This window comes from Chaetodon auriga, chromosome 11, assembly GCF_051107435.1.
Source record: "Chaetodon auriga isolate fChaAug3 chromosome 11, fChaAug3.hap1, whole genome shotgun sequence".
Taxonomy (NCBI): Eukaryota; Metazoa; Chordata; class Actinopteri; order Chaetodontiformes; family Chaetodontidae; genus Chaetodon; species Chaetodon auriga.
In genome coordinates, this window is record NC_135084.1 from 24,381,539 (window position 1) to 24,398,144 (window position 16,606).

Sequence of the window (16,606 nt, forward strand, 5' to 3'; positions counted from 1 at the left end):
ACTCGTGTCTGAAAATAAACTTTTGCTCCACTTGTTCACCGACGATGTCGTCTTTTATTTATGTAACGCTTTACTTGCCGTCACAGACGCAGCGTTTGTCGAGTAAAACAGACGGTAAGACGCCAAAACCACCCAAAAACCAAAACCACATCTACATAAAACAAGAAATATTTAATTCATAGTTCAAGTCATAACAGGCCGTCAAACTGAGACATTTTTTAAAAACAAACCGGATCCTGAAACCCTCCAGGCAGACGACATGATCCGAAGAGTAACAGCGTCAACAGAAACAAGCACAAATGAAATCACACAGATTGTAAAGAATCGAGCCAACGGCAGCCAAATATTAAAAAGATAAAAACTGAGATCTCTCATTTCCTGGGTTTGACCGTCGTCTTCCTCTTCGCTCTGTTGTACCTAAAAACACTTCGTCTGGGTGAATCCACGGCAGCCCAGCGATGCCAGTGTCGGTGTGGGGGGAATGCGGAAAGAAAAGGAATGATGTGTTCGTGTTCAGTTCATGCGAGAATGCTCAGTCCGACCGGAGAACAAACAGTAACGTGTGTGTGTGCGGTACGTTAAGGGAGTGTGTGTGAGGCAGTAAACTGTGTGTGTGTGTGTGTGTGTGTGCGCGTTCAGGCTGAATCATCCGTCTGTTGGTCAGCTGTGCCGAAGAAATCACTGCAACAAAAACCGAAACATGAAGAGGAAAGTTAGCGACGCAGAAACAGACCAAAGGTCGACAAACTGATTTCAGATCGATTCAGTTCACACGAACAACGAGCAGGTTTGTGTGTGAGGGAGGAAATCTGGAGGAAACTTTCAGGAAATTTGGAGGAAATCTTTTAAAAATCTGAAGGAAATTTGGAGGAAATCTACTTTTCTGTCAAAGTCAACTTTGGGGAACTTTTCTACTGACTTGTCTGAATCTGTCCATTGATGCGTGTTGAGGTACTTTTACCTGAATGTCCACTGTACTGCACCTCAGTACAACTTTGAAGTACTTGTACTTAATTATTTCCACTTTCTCCTGCTTTACACTCATTCAGATGAAATTACTTTTTATTGATTTTCTGTGGTGGTGGATGTGTTGCTGTTACCTGAGGATGTTTGGCAGCTCTGGGCTCCTGTAGATGAACTTGTGCTTGTAGGCCAGAGAAGAGGGGAAAGGAACAAACTGGACTTTGTGACCGCTGAGGCTCTTCGACTGGGAGGCCATGTGGTACAGCTGGAGGAGGAGGAGGAGGAGGAGGAGGTTAGTCCTCATGCAAGCAGCTTCCATTCATCTGCAGTGTTGATTTATTTTGCAACAACTGAAATACAGTTTGATCACACTGTGAAAACGTCTTTGTGGTCGTGTGAAACATGAAAAAAGGTCTTTACCTTCTTGCCCAGGTGGAAAGGAACCACGCTGTCGTCCTCAGCGTGGAGGATCAGCACAGGACAGCTGATGTGATTCACACTGAGCAGACAGACACACAGTTAATGCTGCATTCAGGGACATCACACTTGATACGTATGAATGATGGAGAGTTTCATATAAAGTTACAGCTGCAGTTCCTCTAACAGCCTCTAGGTGTGATATACTGAACAGATGCAGTGGTAGTGGAAAAATCCTGCGGGGTCAAAGGTCACCAGCTGTACTCGGGTGGAAACAGTCCTCTGATCAGGCTGCTGTGAGTGTGAGCAGCTAATCAGCTGGTAATGAGATGACTGTTTCAGAGCTCAACACTCCCAAGTTCCTGCATTTTTAATAAAGACTCTGGATTTCTGAAAAAGTTCCTGACTTTCGAAATAAAAGTCTAGAAAAAAATAGTCGAGTTCATAAAAAAATCATCTGGAAAACTTTGTTCCTCAGTTTCTAAAAAGCTGATTTTCAATAAAGTTCCTGAACTTCTACAGTCGTTCCTAAATAAAGTTCCTGAGTTCATTAAGATTACGGTTGAGAAAAAGTTTTGAGTTCATAAAAAGGTATAAAAAGTTTCTAAAATAAGAATAATGAGGTCAAAGGTCACTGCAGCTGTAAACAGGAAGAAGCTGGAGGTCACGTACTTCTCGTCGCTGGCGAAGCGAATGTTGTTGGCTGTGATGGCGTCCAGGAAGAACCAATCAAAGCCTGGCAGGTATCTGTACACCTGAAATACACACACACACTGAGCACCAATACACACCTACACCTGCTGTGCGTGTGTGTGTGTGTGTGTGTGTGTGTGTGTGTGTTACCATGGAGAAGGGGTGGCTCTTGGCCTCCTCTCTGATGTTGGTGAACGGAGACTCTAAGATGAGAGCGTCAGGAGGACTTCCTGAAATACAAGAATCAACACTGACGTCGCGCTTCGTCAAATATTCAGATTCATGTTTGCATTTAAACACAGAACATTTTCACCGCAGTTAAACTGAAACATGTCATTGATGTGTGTGTGTGTGTGTGTGTGTGTGTGTGTGTGTGTGTGTTACCTCTGTCACACAGCCGTCTGACCAGGTTTGTGGCAACTCTGAAAAACAAAACAATCAGATTGATTCAGAAGTTCACAGCTGCTGAACTGTGTGTGTGTGTGTGTGTGTGTGTGTGTGTGTGTGTGTGTGTGTGTGTGTTACCCTGTCCCCAGAGAGTGTCCCCAGATGTAAAGCGGCGTTTTGTTGTCCAGCTGCTGTTTCAGCCAATCGTACATGAAGAGAGCGTCTGATGTCATCCCCCCCTCTGATGGAGAGCCGTCTGAGTCCCCCCAGCCTAAACACACACACACACACACACACACACACACACACACACACACAGAGTTGTACTGACAGTATCAAAGGTGACAGCTTTGCTGATTAAACATGATTGATTGATTGATTGATTGATTGATTGATGCTTTCTCTCACCTCTGTAATCAAATGTGACCACATGGTAGCCTAATGAACTGAGGACCTGAAGGAAGACAGAAGAGGAATTCAGTCTTCTGCCCTCTAGTGGCAGCTAACATGAGCTGCTGCAGCAGCAACAGTAATCTGATGAACACTTGAACGCATCACTGATTACAACCCATTAACATCACATGTGAGTCTGAAACGATCCACTCAGCGAGTGCAATGAGTACTTTCACTGTTGGTACTTCAACTACAAGCTGATACTAACACTTTTGTACAAGTTTTGTACAAGTACTTAAGTAAAACACCTGAGTACTTATACTTATTGGATTATATTTTGTATTAATCTGAATCTGTAAAGTGACTAAATTCATCAGATTAATGTAGTGGATGAAAAAGAACAGTGTTTGCCTCTGAGCTGCAGTAAAGCCAAAGTATAAAGAGGCAGAAAATGGTACAAACAGTACAAATCAGAGGTACTTGTGCAGTACTTAAGTAATATATTTAGTTACTTTCCAGCACTTGTGTTACCTTGTACAGCTGAACTCTGTGGTCTCCTCCTCTGCAGAGAAACAACACATTTATCAAACAGGTCAAAGGTCAAACACATTCACACACATTCACACGAGCATAACACTGACAGCTGCGTGTGTGTGTGTGTGTCTCACCTGGTCCCTGCGTTTCCATGGAGATAGAGGATGACAGAGTGGGAGGAGTGAAACGTGGAGTCGTACCAGCCGCCTTGTTTCCCCTGAGCTTCTCTCCACATCTGAGCAGGAACTGTGTGCCTGAAACACACACACACACACACACACACACACACACACACACACACACACACACACACACACAGAGTCATGTGGGACACCTCATTACCCATGGTGCACCAGACCACCAGCTCACACAGGTATCAGGTACATGAGATCCTGCTGACATTTGCTTGTTGTGGTTTGAGGTACTTGTACTGTTCTTGAGTATTTCTCCTCCACATCTCAGAGGGAAATATTGTACTTTTGAAGCTTGTGTGTGTGTGTGTGTGTGTGTGTGTGTGTGTGTGTTACCAGACTCCGATCTTCAGGCCGGTCTCGGGCTCCAGGTAGAAGTTGTGTGTGTGGTTCAAGCCCTGGTCCAGGGGTCTCTTCAGGTCGATGAAGTAGGGCATCCTCACTGTGGGAGGAGGGGTCACATGACAGGTCACATGACTGCTGACTGACACACTTCTGTCACGTCTTATCTCCTTTTACAGCAGCTGTCAATCACTATGTCCCTGTCCAATCCCACACAGGCTTCAGGTTTCACTCGTCTTTATTAGTCTGACTGACCTTTGACCCCGCTGACACACACGCACACACACACACACACACACACACACACACACACACACACACACACGCGCGCACACACACGCGCACACACACACACACACACACACACACACAGTTGCCTCCATTCGCTCTGACTCAAACACTCACCGAAGTTGAGGAAGACGAGTTTGGCCTGGATGGACGGACAGAGCTTGATGATGAAGGGGATGGAGACGTAGACGACCAGCAGCCACAACAAGATCCTCTTCAGCTTCCCCACCAGACCCAACCTGAGGAGACACAAGAGATCCAGATCAGCGCTGGACCCGGCGAGGCCTCTCAGGACCAGCAGGCGGTAAGCTGAGCCGGTGCCCCCGCTGTCAGTGGATCCGGAGTCTGTGGACTTCAATTATTCATTCAAACAGTCTGAAGCTCGACGAGCGGCAGCAGCAAAGCTGAAACTACGTGTCCCACAGCACAGAACACAGTTTGATCATCAGCTCCCACTGCGCCTTATTCACACTGTTCACCATCAGGGCGGAGGACGGTGCAGCTCCACGCCATCAGGGTCGTACCCAAGTACTACTGAACTAAAAGCACCAATACTGCAATTAAGAGAAATACTCCAATAGAAGTGAAAGTTCTGCATCCAAAATCCTACTTTAAATATCAGCAGTAAAAGTACTGATCTGATCTTCATGTAGTAAAAGTATCAGCAGTGAGAGTACAGCAGTACCGTCAGCTTTGTGCAGTAAACATACAGTAGTATTCTCTGCTTTATGTAGTAAAGATATCAGTGTTAAAAGTACAGTAGTATTGTCAGCTTCATGCAGTAAAAGTACAGCAATATTGTCGTCTTATAATCTTCACAGTTCTGATTTCTTTATGTTTTGATCACCTGAACATAAAAATGTTTTTGTTACTCTTCATCTGGAAAAACGATTTTAAACCATCAAACATCAGTCGAGATATTTGTTCATTTTCTCTTCGTGTAATTTTACTGCACTTATGTATCACTTTTCCACCTGAACAGACAAAGAACCTGTAATCCGACAGGACACTTCAACCTGTGGGACCTGCGGAGTCCCACCAGGATCAACACTCGGTCCTCATGAAGTGTGCTTTAAAGACATGATGAAATCTGTGAAAACACTTTGAGCTGAAGTGAAATGTAACAGAAAGCTTTGCCTCGTGTTCACATTAACGCGGCGCTCGTGGATGATAACGCTGCTCTGAACGCTGTGTGCACAGAACGCCTCCATGCGACCGTTGGCTCAGCGTATTCAGGCTGAGCTCATCAGAAAATGCTGTTTACGTGACACTTTCTGTCTGTTTGTGCACTAAACTGCAGATCTGTGCTGATTTATCTGAGCTCAGAGTAAAAGCTGACGGTGACGCAGTAAAACTGTCAGACTGATTTCTCGAGTTGAGTCAACAAACAGTCAGAAAACACTCAACAGCAGCAAGAAAATCCATTAAAAGCTAAAGTTCACGGTCTGAGGAGCAGGAACTGATCTTGTGCTTTTCAGCAACAAGGAAGTTCTCCGGTCTTACTGTCATTTAACTTCCTGTCTAGACCAGAAGTGTCTAGTGTCTCATCAAACACGAGCCTGCTGTAAATTAAAATTTGGTTCCTCGTCCTCGATTCAACACACCGCAGAGTTACACTCACAACATTTAACCTTTAACAAACTTTGTGATTAAGGAGTCGTGTTTCCTTCCTGCTGTGTCCTTCAGATCTGATCCTGACTGAGCAGGAACTCAGTTTCCAGTCAAGGAACTTGAGGGAGATTAATTCCCTGCACCACACACACACACACACACACACACAGTCAGTCAGTACACGTGTATGTGTGTGTGTGTGTGTGTGTGTGTCTACGGTCAGTCGGCGGTGCGTTCAGCTGCAGGGAGCTCAGCAGCAGCTGGCAGCGAGCCTGCAGTATTATTAGCTGATGTCACACTGAGTGCTGCAACCTGAAGGTCACACAGAGGTGAAGCCACCGCAGAGAGGTGGAGGAGGAGGTGGAGGAGGAGGTGGGTGATAGTGATAAGACTGCAGGTCACACTGAACCTCTGTCAGTCAGGAGAAAAGCAAAGGCAGACACCAGAACTGACGGTCATGCACATGTTCAGCAGAGGATTCAAGCATGTGTTGTGTTGTTGTTTAGAACAGAATGTGTGTTTACTGTCCACCAGGTGCTCACCGACACACAAGAAACAACAACAAACACCAGAGCAGCAGTGACTAAAACAAACTGACAGCAAACTCTCATGTCTGCGTCTTAAATCTCATCACTCACTCAAGTTAAAACACTCCGATGACTCTTGGGATGAAGGATTTCTCTATCGCGCCTCCTGGAGCTCAAAGGCTCAACCTGGCTGAGGAGAGGATGGCAGCTGTCTGTCAGGATCCTCCTCGACACCTCCTCCTCACCTGGGAGTCCAGAACTGTACCAATGTATTTTAAGTTTTCCAGGTTCCACATGCTGGCCATCACCTCAGACTGTCTTTAGATCCTGTTTTGTGCAGATAATGAACTCTTTTGTCGTGACCACGTTGATTTCTGGAGACGCTACAGTTAAAGGGCTTTAGCTTGAGCCAGGTGGGCAGCTTCACCTACAGGGAGGCCACCTGAGTCCAGGTCACCAGCACAAGCAGTTTGGTAACTGTATTTAGCACAGCATCGTGCTTCTGTCGCTCTGCATGCTAACTGGAGTGGATCTAGCATGGCGGCACAGTGGAGGTCACTGCTGAAGGCCTAAAGTCATTTGGCACATTTGCACCTTTATTGGCGCTGGACTGATTATTAAGAACATCCATAAATCTGACACCGTGTGCGTCCAGGTGGGACCCAAACAACCTTTCAAGAACTCCATTTAGTGGACAGTCTTACGGCTTGGACCGCCTGGGCCTGTGATCTGGTTCGGCTTTGGTTTAGAAAGGCTTTCAGGAACATCACCGCCATTGATGACCACCGACGTCTGTGCAGGGAGACTTTGAATATCTCATCATATTCAGTCCAGAGTGTAAATCTACAGTAAATCTGTTCAGACTCTGATCATCAATGTGTTTCGATGTGTTTGCCTTAAAGATTTTGCCCCTGAACTGTTCTTTCATTAGAACAAATATCACCCGACAGAAAGCAACCGTCCTGTCACTGAGACGCTGCTGCTCTGATATCCACCACTTATTCTGTGGGGACAGTTTTAGTTCAGTTAGGGACAGAGTCCATGAGTTCGTCAGCGTCCTGGTAGGACTGACAGAAAATGTCTCCTGGACGAGTTGCTGTGTACATTCATCCGACCACAGCTGTTCTTTATGGTGGCAGGGCTCAGATTTCCAGGGACATTCCCGCTGAGGTTCAGTCCACATGTTGCTGAAGGGTCGTCAGGTGTTCACATAAATCACACGTTAAGACGGGTTGGTCTGCATGAATGAGCTGTCCTCGTCCCTCCACTCTGATTGCAGTATATTGTAGTATATTGTAGTACAGATCCTGTTAGAGGTTGCATGAGGATCTCTGTAAAGCAAACCACGTTCAGCTCTTCACGTGAGTTCATCCAGTTTGTTGGGTGAGGACGACCGTGGACATCTGCTCCAGAGGTGATGTCTCACAGCTCATCTGGATTTTTCTTCTCCTTCCTCTCCAGTCACCTTTCAGGCTGCTGGATATCACAACAGTCTGCAGGTAAGTTTACTGATGAGGACCCACCAGGACCCTGTAGGTGAGGGCGTCTCATCGGCCCGTCCAGCTGTTGTCCCCAATGTTAACGCGGTCAGGTACGTGTCCAACAGCGTGAGATTCATTGTGGTGACAAAGAGCGAGGCGCAGTGACGTGAAGCGTGATCACATCAGACAAAAGTGCTCAGAATAGACAATAAAGATAAAACCTCATCAAAGGAACAACAGCTGACAGATGCAGAACGTCTTCTGCAGGTAGAACAGGAAGAACACGGAGACAGAAGAAGAGCAAACGTTGAACTGACAGCGCTGAAAACAATCAGATGGCAGAAAAACTCTCACTGAAGATCTGACCAGCAGCCTCTTTCCCGTCCGCCATTAACGCTCAGTCTGAGAGCTGAAGACTCCATCAGAGACTCGGAGGAATCATCACAACCAACGCTGTCGGACCACACAACAGACGACCTGCTGCGTAACCTGCACAGGTGCTGCCGTCACCTGGTTACTCTCACAGAGTGTGACATCATGACAAAAAGGTGCTGAGTCACAGTTAGAGCTGAACGATTTCAGGAAAACATACGAATCATAAAAACATGAAAAAGACAAACTAATCCTGAAATATTCAGGCATGTTTCTGTAACAACGTACATTTACTCAAGTACTGAAGTACAAACGTGAGGTACTTGTACTTCAGTTGAGTATCCTCTTCTCATGTCACTTTCTCCTCCTCCACATCTGAGAGAGATATTGTACTTTTTACTAAACACGGACCAGGACCAAAACCTCGAGCCGCCATCACTGAAGCTGAAATGTGTCACTTCCTGTCAGTTACTTCTTCACACGACAGTGATCTAAATCTGGACTTCACGTCTGTTCAAAGGAGGCCGAGAACGTTAAATCTGCAGACGGAGACTCAGATGTGTCACCTGATTCAAAGAGGCAGAATGTGAAGACTCAGACAGCAGCAACAGAAAAAGAACGGCTGCATTAATGCTGCGACATGGAGCTGATTTTAATGACTTTAATCACCGCCGTCACTTTACAAGCACACATCATGTTTTATCCGACTCCTCTGTGCTCATAATAAGAATAAGAACAACAAAGTGGAGCCGAAGCAGGAAGTTGAGCATCAGAGACAAACCCCGCTGGTCTCCACTCAGCCTCCACCACAAATCAGAGCTTTATTTTTAGGGCTTCTGTTGCTATAACTGTCTGTGAAATGACTTACAGGCTGAAATCCATCTCAGTGTGAGCTGCGAAGTGATGAAGAGGAGGCCGAAGCCACGCACTCTCAGCTGTGAAGCTGCATTCGGATTTCAGTCAAACTTTAACTTTTTTTTTCTTCTCGCAGTCTCTGTGTACATGTATGTGTTATATATCATACTCGCAGCACACATGCTAACATTCAGGATCAGATTATTTGACCTCAGACAGTATAAATGGAGCTCAGATGCAGATTTCATTCCTAATTTGAGGACAGCGCAGCGTCTTCTCTCAGCAGGTTGACCTTCTGTCGGCGTGTAAGCTGCTACGCTACGCTAATGAGGATTAAGACAGAAGAAGAGCGAAGCTGACAGACGCACGGCAGCAGCAGAGCGCTGCCTTTACACGTCTGGCTGCCAAACATGTGAAATATAAGTCTGATATCAGTTTACTGAGCAGAGGCTGATGCGTGCTGACCATCATCACATGTCTCACTGCTCTGAAGCAACACTGACACACCAGTGGGTCAAAGGTGAAGCAGGAAGCGACTCAGCAGAGTCTGATGGATGAACCAGTTCAGTAAAGTGGCTTAAACTGTTTGTTCACTTCCTGTCTGATCATCTGACCTCTGGTGCCGCCTTCATGACCTCAGAGTCACCCGATACCAGCATAAATTATGTGAAAAACATGTCTGAACAGGAAGGAGGGACAGAACTACCAAAATAAGAGCAAAGAAACGAAAGAAACAACTTGTCTTTATGGTGTGAGATGAGAAAAACTCGTCTTTCACACGTTTGTTTCTGGTTTTCTGTTGAAGGTGTTTATCACATGACATCTGCCTCAGAGCCACACTACACACTGATACACTGTACACATACATGTACTACGTACTACTCTCATAGTACACCGTTACAGCAGTTAGTATACAAAAATATCAACGTACTAACCAGGAATCATGCTCTTCACAGAGTCCTCCATGTTTCTACGGGAGCCCAGAGAGGACAAACCCAACACTGACTCCTTCAACACGCTCAGAAAGGCGAGGCGAGGCCTGTTCAGTCGTTGTAATCTGCTTCACCACTAGATGCCACTAAATCCTCCACACTGGGGTAACTGAGTAAAAGTACTATTACTATGCGGTAAAAATACTCTGTTCAAAGTCGAAGTCGTGCATTGAAAATATTACTGAAGTAAAACTATGCAAGTACAATCACAAAAATGTGCTTTAAGTATTTAAAGTAAAAGTATTCGATGCAGAAAAATAAATGCTACAGCCAGCAGCTAGTTAGCGTAGCTTCGCATAAAGACTGGAAACAGGGGGAAACAGCTAGCCTGGCTCTGTCTAAAGATCACAAAATCCACCTCTTAGCTCATCCACAGCTCACTGCAACACGTTACATCTTCAGTGTTTCATCTGGACAAAAGCAACAAATGCTCCAGTTTACGAGGGTTTTTGGGTTTTGGGCCGGGCTACTTCACAGGTGAAGTATAGAGAAAATAGTTTAATGATATATCGGCCGATAGTAACTGTTTTTTGTTTTCTTTTTCCACAAACAGGAGTACAGACAAACGCTGATCAGGACACTTTATTCATGTGTACAATCGAAAATCTGCGATGGAAGCTCACCTCAAAGGCACTGATTCCAACGTATCTGCAGTAAGCTTAGATATGACGTCTAATTAAACTCCATCTGCAACACAAACACCTGCTCAGGTAAGCTGTTGATGTCAGTGCGTCGGTTTGAGGGGGATCAGCAGGTTCTGGTCCGACCAGCTCGTCAGTCTCAGTGAAACCAGTCCGACCAGTCAAACTGATGTCATCAGGTTTGGGTCAACATGCAGTTGTGATATTTAAAGGTACAGAATGTGATTTCTGCCACCAGGGGTCTCTCAAACAAAACAATAACAAAAGACGCTCTTCGGTGAAGTCCTGAAGCAGCGTGGGATCATGGGAGTTGATCGTTGTGAAACACTGCAGCAGATAAAAATCTATCTGATGTGACTCGGGTAGAAATGTTCACGATGAGGTCACGTGTTAAAGTTTTATTCACGATATGTTTAGTCGCGTCTGCCCACTTCCTGTCTCAGTTACAATAAGGCAGACGGTTTTATCCAAAACGACGTACATATGAATTCACACACCCATGGCACAGCATCGGGGGGCAGTTTTTTTGGGGTTCAGTATCTTCCCAAGGACTGCCGAGGCCAGGGATCGAACCACCTCCTGATCAGATGACCGCTCTACCTCCTGAGCTACAGCCTGTCTCACACTGTGACGTCACTGACAGGCGACCAATGAAAGGCAGTGTTAGCGTGAATAAAATCACACGTTTCTCTGGTTTGAACATTGATGGGAAAACTACAACGAAAGTCTTTTTGACTTTTTAATACAGACTAGCATTTTTGAATTTGTTTAACATCATCGGGCAGTTAAATTAGCGGTTTGCTAACCGGAAATAGTTTTCAGACTTTATTCATTTTCACTTTGCAATTATTTCAATATTCAATATTTATTATGTCTGCCTATTTTAAAAACTATTTTAGATCCTATTTGTGAATGAATCTTATTTATTTCTTAATTCTAATTATTTATTCCTGTTTTGATCTTTCATTGTTTACATTAATTGCCTCAAACAGCAGCAAACACATCATAACATACTGATGTTTTCTGATTCTTCTTATATAAAATCGATTCTATTACATCATTATATTCTACATCTGTTACAACAATCTATTACTTGACTTTACATGAGCAGATAATTCAGATTTTGGTCTAAACTGGTGCTTTTTGGTGTTTCCATTATTATGTTTTGTTTTTAAGTCTTTAAAAAAGAAAAATCTTCTCTTCAGACAGACAGACAGTCCAGGTGCTAAAACACCTGTCCCGGTCCCGGTCCGGGTCTTACCTCCTGAATGGTTTCCCCATGCTCCCCTCCGCTCCCGGGCCCTGCCGGCCGCCCGCTGCGGGCCCCGCTGCTTCACTGCCGGGACGCTGCTTCAGGTCCGGGTCGCTGTCCAGCAGAGTGCCGGTGGTCCCGCTGTCATGCTCCGCAGTCAGCGAGTTATTCCGCTTTCGCATCACTGGAAACGTTAAAAAACAACTATTAAAAGGAGGAAAGCCGACTGAATGACGACCCGTGTCTGCGGGCCTGTCAGCGGGGAGGAGGCCGTTAGCTGGCCGGGCGATGGAGCGCTGAGAGCCGGTGAGGACGGAGTTGACTCCCCGCTGTGCCTCGAGCTCTATGCCTGCACTGAGATCCGCAGAGAGCCGCTGATCAGCACCGAGCTGCCGCAGCCAATCATAGGGCGGAAACACAACCACGTGGTCTCGCTGTGCTGCGTCCACGGCCCCTGGGGAGGGTCGGAGCAACGACAACCAAAACAAAACCGGTTTATAGAAATTGGAAAAAACTGACCTAGTACATGATGCCTTAAAGTGCACCTCGTAAACTTAAACTACACACCCCACCAATGAAAATCAAGTCTTTAAGATGTAACATGTCATTATGTTTTTTTTTTTTTTTTTAAAGCTACGAGAATATCATGAGTGAAATCTGCCTCATGGCTGAGCAATTCCACTGTGGAACTGCAGTGGACCAATAACAGTCTGACAAACACAGATTCAGACAGCCAGCGTTTCATACGTACATAACATAACAGGGAGAACCAATCACATCAGCTTGTGGAGTGGGGTTACAGTGAAATGAAGGGTATGAGAGTTACCAGGTGGAGTTGCTTTATCGCTATTTTTCAGTATTTTCAAAATGAAGGCAGAGATGTTTTCTGAGACGTCATGTTTTACCAGATGACCTGACAATCTGTGAGCCAGACTGGAGTCAGCATGTTACATTTTACTTTTGAGCTCATTTGAACTTCTTCTTATCCTGCTGGGTTTAATGTAAAGAGATGCATCATATTCTGTAACATCATCATGTTTGTAGTGCAGTTCAGTACTTGAGTAAATGTACTCTGTTAAATCTGAACCGTGAATAAAATGAAAAATCGTCACTTTCAGTGTGAAAAGAAGAGCCACTTAGCTGCAGACTAATGAATGTTAAAGGAACAAACTTTGAAGTTAAGATGAGCTCACTTCAATCTAAAGACACTGAAAGAGTCAAACTGATCTGAACAAACATTGATAATCTCATCAGAAATGTTTGGCTCCTCCTCGCTCAGTAAACTCTGTTAGATCCTCCAGAATCTATTTCACAGACTGTACCAACTCGCCTCTCTGCCTTCAGGCAGTCAGCTTCACCTGAAACAACCCAAATGAATGAACACCTGTGTACAGGTGAGGAGCTGCAGCTCTGTCAGCACGTTCAAAGACAATTAAAAAAGTCTGTTAAAAGCGAATGTCACTCATTGTGTAGATGTTCTGATCTCTGTGACTTGTTTTACGTCACTAACAAACGCTTGTGATGTGTTTGTGCCTTGTGCGTTCTTTTTTGTTTGTTGTTTTTGCTGTCTGCTACTGTGCTGTCGTTTACTCTGACTGGCCATCACACCACAGAAGTGAATGAGTTTGAAGCTATAATCTGATATTGTGCATGAAATGATGACATTTATGTTTGTCCCATATACATTAATAAAATTTATAATGTTTGGAAGAGGAGGGGTCGGCCCTGAACACAACGTGTTCGTGCTTTCCAGGTCTTTCTATGACATAATCAAACATTTCTTTTTTAACTCCGCTCGCTTCCGCAAATCAAAACACAAATGTCCAACAAATAAATATTTACCATTTCAGAGACACTTTCCTTTCCCAAGTAACTTGAATGTAGCATTGGACAACACGACGAAGTTAGCAGAGAAGCTAATCTGCTTAAAAGAACAGCGACACAAACAAACTAAATGTCCCACTTTTCGACAGATTTATAACAACACACACAGTCCGTGGATACGGCTCGTGTCGTCTCTGGTTTCTCTGCCGTCAGTGGAAGCTGTCTGACGGGTTTTTTTAACCGGCTGCTGCAGAGGCAGCTATGTTCACTAACCGGAAGTCTTACTAAAACCGTGGTGTTACAGCGACAAACTGCGCGTTTCCACTGAACACTGTCCGAATGAATTAAAAACACATCCTTACCTCTCAATCTGGTTGATATAAAGCGGCTTCACTGCATAACGAACTCAAAAAACGTGTTAAAATTGGGCGACAGAGAGAGCTCGTTCCGTTGGTTTGATGTTTGTCCCAACGCGGTAGCCGGAGCGTTACGCCATCTTGTCACGTGATCATAATACGGAGCTCGGATTTTGCCGCGAAACTGAATTGACTGGCTCAGTGAGAGTCAGAAGTTTTATGTCTGGATAAAGTTTTAATTTATTGTTTCTTTGTTTGTTGTGTTTGTGTTTAACGGTGTCGCGATGTTCTGTGAAAAAGCCATCGAGTTGATCAGAGAACTTCACCGGATGAGCGACGGACAGCTGCCCGCTTTTAACGTGAGTGACCCCCCCAGATACATTATCGGTTGTTCCGATCTTCATTTAAAAATCCAACATTTTGAAGTTTTCCTGCGGGTCAAAAGACAGATAGACATCTTTGAAACATACAAAACGTCGGAGCTCTAACATTTCGGCAGAAACCCAATTCACCAAACCTAATTTTTTTTATTAAATTTCAGTAATTAATTTGGCGACAGAGTAACATGAAGAGTTGATACTGTTCACCGTGTAATGCTGCCAGGTGCTGAATCTACACTGTGCCGAGTGATCCAGCTGTTGTTGATGGGATGAGTTTTGAACGAAGTTCAGATTCAACAGAAAAGACTTTGGCTGGACAGCTGGTGGTTGAGGTTCAGCCCGGACTGGTCTCATGGCAGCTTCTGGACCTGATGGATCAGGGTTAGTGGACTCTGGTGGGATGTGGTTCATGTTGTGGTCTTGTTTCAGGAGGATGGACTCCGGCAGGTTCTGCAGGAGATGGAAGCTCTTTATGAACAGAACCAGACTGACGTGTGAGTCCTGACAAGCGCTTCATTTACTTTTGGTTCTGGTTTGTCTGTTTTTAAAGGTGTTAAAACAAAGACAGGTTACTTTAATATTTTCAAAACAAGACAGGAAGTTAAACGTGTTTGTTTGTTTGTTTGTTTTGAATCAAAGCTGCTATTTGTTTTCAGGAGATATAAAATGAACTAGTTTAGGAAATCAGTGGTCCAATGTAATCTGCCACATGAACAGGGGACAAACTGAAGAGGACAAATAGATGATCTCTCTCTCTCTCTCTCTTTCTCTCTCTCTCTCTCTCTCTCTCTCTCTCTCTCTCTCTTTCTCTCTCTCTCTCTCTCTCTCTCTCTCTTCCAGTAACGAGGCGAAGGCTGAGGGTCGAGCTGACTTGATTCCCTCCATTAAACTGCGTCACTGTTGCCTGTTGAGGAACCAGCGCTGCCTCACTGCCTACCTGTAACCACCTGACAGCTGTTCACCTGTTGATCACGTGACCCATGTGTTTTGTTTTGTTTTGTTTATTAAAGATGAATCGTTTTCATCCCGTCAGGTACGACCGTCTGCTGAGGATCAGAGCTCTGCGATGGGAGTACGGCAGCGTGCTGCCCGCTAACGTCCGCTTCCACATGTGTGCAGAGGAGGTGAGTGACATCACTTCCTGCTGAATCAGCCTGACGTGAACGTGAATGTGACACGTTACAGGTGTTGTTTTCAGGCTGCTTTCACTCACTTCTGTCACAAAAAGCTCATGAAGAAATAACTAATGATTATCAGCATTAAGTCTGTGTGTGTGTGTGTGTGTGTGTGTGTGTGTGTGTGTGTGTGTGTGTGTCTCAGGTGCAGTGGTTCAGTCAGTATAAAAAGTCTCTGGCCTCCTTCATGCGGTCTCTGGGTGGGGGGGATGGTCTGGACATAACTCAGGACATGAAGCCTCCGAAGAGTCTTTACATCGAGGTGAGACTCGTCTTTGACGTCTCTGTTTAGTTTACCTTTGACCACATGACAATGACATCATCGTGTTTTCCAGGTGAGGTGTTTAAAGGATCACGGCGAGTTTGAGATCGACGATGGAACGGTGATCCTGCTGAAGAAGAACAGTCAGGTCAGAACAGGAAGCTGCTTCTTCTTCTGCTGCCGTCACCTCCACCAACGACAAATCATTTTCATTTTAATTTACGTCCCACATATTTACTTCAGTTCAGTCGTTCATCAGGTCTGTAGTCCTGCAGGTCTGTAGAGATAATGATTCATCCAAATACACAGCAGCTGTTCATCAAACAGGAAGTGGTCGTCTTAACATCCAGCTCTCTGTCCACAGCACTTCCTGCCGCGGTGGAAATGTGAGCAGCTGATTCGTCAGGGCGTCCTGGAGCACGTTGTGTCCTGACGTCATAACGTCAGAGAGGATTCATCCAATCACTGATCGATCTGCCAGGCGTTTGATTTTAAAGCTCAGAAGTCCCGTTTTCCCTGAACACAACTAACAGTCTGAAAGTATATTCTGATGTGAAAATAAAAGATTTTTCTAAATATTTTTTCTAAATAATTTTTTCTAACGAGTTCTCACAGATGCTGCAGTCAAACGTCTTGATGACGGTTTGAAGACTGAGGCTTCAGCTGAGCT

At 44.9% G+C, this 16,606-nt stretch overlaps 2 protein-coding genes across 3 annotated transcripts; one reads left to right on the forward strand and one right to left on the reverse strand.

Annotated features, from left to right (window-relative positions):
* Positions 1 to 152: 152 nt before the first annotated feature.
* On the reverse strand, positions 153 to 14,265 carry abhd12 (abhydrolase domain containing 12, lysophospholipase). Of its 2 annotated transcripts, none has more exons than XM_076743763.1 (14): positions 14,126 to 14,265; positions 11,949 to 12,123; positions 4,326 to 4,447; positions 3,915 to 4,020; positions 3,522 to 3,641; positions 3,385 to 3,415; positions 2,869 to 2,914; positions 2,599 to 2,731; positions 2,458 to 2,495; positions 2,224 to 2,303; positions 2,053 to 2,135; positions 1,384 to 1,462; positions 1,101 to 1,228; positions 153 to 681 (listed from the first exon to the last, which is right to left on the reverse strand). In XM_076743763.1, the coding sequence occupies exons 2-14, from the start codon at positions 12,119 to 12,121 to the stop codon at positions 636 to 638; spliced, it is 1,185 nt and encodes a 394-aa protein (XP_076599878.1). In that variant the 5' UTR covers positions 12,122 to 12,123; positions 14,126 to 14,265; the 3' UTR covers positions 153 to 635. The 2 variants fall into 2 exon arrangements, with proteins under 2 accessions (XP_076599878.1, XP_076599879.1); XM_076743764.1 differs by lacking the exon at positions 14,126 to 14,265 and adding an exon at positions 13,782 to 13,893.
* gins1 (GINS complex subunit 1 (Psf1 homolog)) lies at positions 13,811 to 16,509 on the forward strand. The gene is made up of 7 exons (XM_076743765.1): positions 13,811 to 14,478; positions 14,929 to 14,993; positions 15,340 to 15,438; positions 15,533 to 15,623; positions 15,820 to 15,936; positions 16,010 to 16,084; positions 16,301 to 16,509. The coding sequence occupies exons 1-7, from the start codon at positions 14,404 to 14,406 to the stop codon at positions 16,367 to 16,369; spliced, it is 591 nt and encodes a 196-aa protein (XP_076599880.1). The 5' UTR covers positions 13,811 to 14,403; the 3' UTR covers positions 16,370 to 16,509.
* The last annotated feature ends 97 nt before the right edge of the window (positions 16,510 to 16,606 follow it).

Coding starts and splice junctions, on each gene's coding strand:
- abhd12 (XM_076743763.1), bottom strand. CDS start 12,121: ATGCGAAAGCGGAATAACTCGCTGACTGCGGAGCATGACAGCGGGACC. Junction 3,642..3,914: donor GGCCTGAAGATCGGAGTCTG/GTAACACACACA, acceptor TGTGTGTTTCAG/GCACACAGTTCCTGCTCAGA. Junction 3,416..3,521: donor CATGGAAACGCAGGGACCAG/GTGAGACACACA, acceptor GTTTCTCTGCAG/AGGAGGAGACCACAGAGTTC.
- gins1 (XM_076743765.1), top strand. CDS start 14,404: ATGTTCTGTGAAAAAGCCATCGAGTTGATCAGAGAACTTCACCGGATG. Junction 15,439..15,532: donor CGCTGCCTCACTGCCTACCT/GTAACCACCTGA, acceptor TCATCCCGTCAG/GTACGACCGTCTGCTGAGGA. Junction 15,937..16,009: donor CGAAGAGTCTTTACATCGAG/GTGAGACTCGTC, acceptor CGTGTTTTCCAG/GTGAGGTGTTTAAAGGATCA.